This window comes from Spodoptera frugiperda, chromosome 3 (genome assembly GCF_023101765.2).
Source record: "Spodoptera frugiperda isolate SF20-4 chromosome 3, AGI-APGP_CSIRO_Sfru_2.0, whole genome shotgun sequence".
NCBI classification, from domain to species: Eukaryota; Metazoa; Arthropoda; class Insecta; order Lepidoptera; family Noctuidae; genus Spodoptera; species Spodoptera frugiperda.
Genome location: NC_064214.1, coordinates 12,566,536 through 12,571,039, shown reverse-complemented (window position 1 = coordinate 12,571,039; position 4,504 = coordinate 12,566,536). Strand labels below are relative to the sequence as shown.

Below are 4,504 nucleotides of genomic sequence, written 5' to 3'. Positions count from 1 at the left end.
ATGCCACTAAATACTAGAACTTTACTGATAACAGTTTGTAAGTATGTGTATTACGCCGGAGCTGGGAATTGCTGGTACGAAGATATCTACCATGAGACAATCCCTTATTATATGTACAGCGTAGTAACATTCTCGATTTACACCACCATGATTTTCCTTGAAAATCTCGCCGCATTGTTCGGCAACTTTCCCGGAGTGGAAAAGAATTCAGCAGTTATGTTCGCTGCTATACACAACATTGTTCTCACTAAGATGTTTCTCCTTTTATATCACAAAAAATCTATAAGGAAATTAAACTATGAAATGGCTAATGTCGGAGCAGGCTATGAAGAGGATTATGTTATGCGAAAACAATATCGTAAAGTGACAGTTGGTATATGGCTGTACGTTATCTCTGTTTACCTGTCTCTCTCAGCGTATGGAATCGAAAGTGCTAGAAGGTCGATCGTTGAAGGTTTGTTCCTATATATTTTTTCACATTATCTAAAAGAGTGCTCAAAGAAAATACCACTAGCTTTTTTTCTATTCATATTCATACAGTGTTTTATGTTAAGTTTCTTAGCCATGCATACATACATACTTGTCCCTGCACTGAATCATATTTATTATTACTATGCAACCAACTTAAAGTCACGTTCATGTTATCATCCGGGCAACCAGATCAACGATAATCGTAAACTCTTTACTCTATCTGTGCGTTTCCAGGGGCCCCTTTTTATACCGTGGTCACATATCTACCAGTTTACGATGACAACTCCGCTGTAGCACTGTTTTTTCGAATATTTTTCTACATAACATGGCTGTACATGATGCTACCGATGATGTCTGCCGACTGCATGCCAATCACGCATTTGATCACCATGACTTACAAGTTTATTACTCTGTGCCATCATTTCGAACGGATACGGTCAGAGTTCGATAGTAATATAAAAGTAATGAACAAACGGGAAGCAATAGACAAACTAAAAGCTGGATGTTTGGAAGGTATTCGGATGCATCAGAAACTTCTGTAGTAAGTTCTGTTCTTAAGTTCTTTTGTTTAACTTTTGTTATTGTACTATTCAGCGCACCTATTGTTCGCCAGCAAGGAATAAACAGGATTTAGCGTCGACGTAATTAATGGTCTTACACTATTGGATTTTATTGTTTGTTTTCGTGTAAATTTTATTGGAACTATTATTTGACATTACTGTAAACTGCTACCAATCTATCCAAAAACCTATAAAAGTAAAACACATGCATTGCTAATGTAAAAAAATATCAAAGAAACGTGAGATGTTTTTTCGAATAGAACAACAATTTGGAGTTAACCACGATTTTGTATTTAGATTTTTCGTGTAACTAAAAGCCCTGTGTAATGTATGTAATGTACGTTGTTTAGTTTAGCAGACGAGATACATCGTGTTTTCGGAATAATAATGTCACTTCAAGTGTGCGAAAGTTCTGCCGTCGCCGTGTTACTTTTGCTACGTTTAGCGGTACGTAAAACCTTTTTGATGTAACTTTCTGTGTTAAATCTTCTTATAATGTGTTTACAACATGTTCCTTAATATTTTTTGAAGTATTACCATTATTTATGTGGATTATCTAGATAACTTATATGTATGTACGTTGTACGTTTTTCGATCCTATATGGTAGTTTTTATTGATTACTTCAATCTTATTTTATTGATTCTAGCTTTCTCCTCATTTGGATTTAACTAATGCGTTTATGACGTATACATTCGTCAGCTCACTTTTCTTATTACTGGCACTGAATTTGTGGAATGCTGGAGAAGTTACTTATCAGGTAAATATTTAAGCCATTTCTATTAAACTTTTACAATAAGATGTGGAATGTATTTGCAATACAAAATAAGGCGTCCCTCAAGGCGTTATATTGGGCCCTACCTCTCAATATCACTATAACTGGAATCGGAACGGTTTTTTCAAGTTTACAAAGGTTTATTTCAATACGAGAGCTTTATCCTGTCGTTTTTAGCCGGACTATTGGCTCGATACAAAATAGGTACGTGAATACATGCTCTGAATATTATATGAATTAGAAACGTTTTTCAACGTAAAAACGTTTGAAACGAACGGGTTTCACAGCCTCTTGTAGGTATATTAACTTCTTTTAAAAGAATGTTTATTTTGGTACTGGAAAATTTCAACGAATGTCTTTTGCAAAAAGAAAAACTAATAGTAGATGATGATACGGGAAAATAGAAGCTAAAAAATCATTGAGGATAATCATAGATATTTTGTACATTTTGCTAATCAGTAAAATATGAAATGTCAGTTGTGAGTCCATTTTATTTGGAAAAAGGCTAGGAGAAAGGAGAGATAGTACATTTTTCCTAATATCGTAGATTTAATTAGAAACTGAAGTAACTTTTTTTTAACAAAAAATGCATAATATTTGCATACTCCAGATACAATTCATCGAACTAAACCGATCTAACCTAACTGTTCTGCAAACACAAATAAATCTAGGCATTGTTTTATGACTATAACAATGATTTTTATGTGAAATGTTGAAAATGGACATAGAATATTCGTTTTTGCGAACAACCGTTGAAATAAAGTTCTTGAAAATCGGCAAAGGTGTAAATTATTTGATAAAATAATTTAATATAATGGGAATATTTGTATGCATCTAAAGCGCATGATTGATTCTTAAATTTCTGTCATTTGTGATTTTCAGTACAAATTAATTAAACAAAATTGCTATATTCCTAATGTATACACTAAAACGGTAAATAAAATTCTTTTTCCCAGGCCTCTTTGCTGTCAAGTGCTATGTTTTACTGCGGTTGGCACCTCTGTGACATTGAGAGGGACCATGACATTCGAAAACTGGTGATCATAGGTTGTACGCAGGCGCAAAAACCTCTCATCCTCAAGGCGTTTGGTATTCAAGACTTGTCGTATGAAACTTTCGTATCTGTAAGTAATAAAAATACGATTTCAATGTCTTTTTTTGAAATTATATCACGCACGTGTTTTTGCTGGTTACCTAATTGCGAAACAATTTAATGTATCTACATCGTAAAAGCAGCAAAAAGTTGATTTGTTTGTCTGTACGTTAAGAATTTACAAAGTAATGAACCGATTTTGATAAAATTTAATATAAGTACACTAACACGGATATTACAGATGAACCTAAGCCTAAAAATTTTCAAAATCAGATATGAAGTTATATATATATTTTTATTAATTGCAGGTGGCAAGAATGACATACTCAGTGTTTGCGGTGTTTTACCAAAGGGGCGAGTAATATTGTTATAATAACCATTACGCAAGAACTAAATATGCTTATCGAATCAGGAACATACTTTAGTAAGTCAATTATGATAATATGATGAATTCTAGTGATGAGTTAAAAGTAGTTCTAGTAATAAAAAAATAAATAGTACAAAATATTTTTTTTTATTAACGAAAGCAAATAACTTCATAACAACTAATTGTTAACACCATTTAGATGCAGACAATTGAAACAAATGGACACGCCCCGTAAACTGACTGTTTAACACGTTAGAGGGCGTTACAGGGCCCGAAAATTAGTATTCCTTACTCCGAGGGTCCACATTATGCCTCGTAGAAAGTTTCGATAAATCCTCACACGGACCTTTCGACATTTCTAACGACAGCCGACGTATGGGCACACGAAAAGGTCGCATACCTAATGTATTTAAATTAGTTTAAATTCCATTAGTTTTGGTAAACTTCACAGTTCACACTACGTGCTTATTAAGACCACAATGAAATGTTAATTTATCGCTAATTTAGGAGTAATTTTAAGCAGACGTTATTGATTTTTTTGACCAAAAGATTTAAGTGATTTCTTTTAAATGTTCTAAGTGTGGGAGAGCCATGTTTCGGCATGAATGGGCCGGCTCGACCGGAGTGATATTACGGCCTCACAGGAAACTGACGTGAAACAACGCTTGCGTTGTGTGAGTGAGGTTACTGGAGGCCAAATTACCCCCTTCCCAATCTCCGATTCCCCAACAACCTTTAAATTCCTAACCCCCAAAAGGCTGGCAACGCACTTGTAACGCCTCTGGTGTTTCGGGTGTCCATGGGCGGCGCGCGATTGCTTACCAACAGGCGATCGGTCGGCTCGTTTAACGTCTTATTCCATAAAAAAAAAGAAAATGATATGATGATGCCTCCATGCTTGACTGGCGGTTTGGTGTTTACTGATTATATTTTTAACAAATATTGTTGCTTTCTAGACATTGTGTCTTGGGTGTAATGTATAGTACATTAGGGAAGAGTGAGGGTAGCTCCTGTGCTGCCACCACGCAACTTATTCTCATCTCAGCTTCTGTTACCATCATTCAATTAAACCAAAACCAAAACAATTCACTAGTGAAAAAATAAACATGAAAAGCTTTATTTTAAACAACATGTAAAGTATTCAAATTAAACAATAATTAAACTGACGTAAATAAACCTAATGAAAACTCTGAGTGACGCGCAATATGAATTTAAAATAAAGTTTTCGGGCGCCATTCGG

General features: G+C 34.6%; 1 protein-coding gene across 1 annotated transcript; it reads left to right on the top strand.

Annotated features, from left to right (window-relative positions):
• LOC118274231 (uncharacterized) lies at positions 1–3,259 on the top strand. Its single transcript, XM_035591661.2, has 6 exons — positions 1–454; positions 706–1,012; positions 1,382–1,478; positions 1,679–1,789; positions 2,761–2,928; positions 3,206–3,259. Exons 1-6 carry the CDS (start codon positions 1–3, stop codon positions 3,257–3,259), a joined length of 1,191 nt encoding a protein of 396 aa, XP_035447554.2.
• The last annotated feature ends 1,245 nt before the right edge of the window (positions 3,260–4,504 follow it).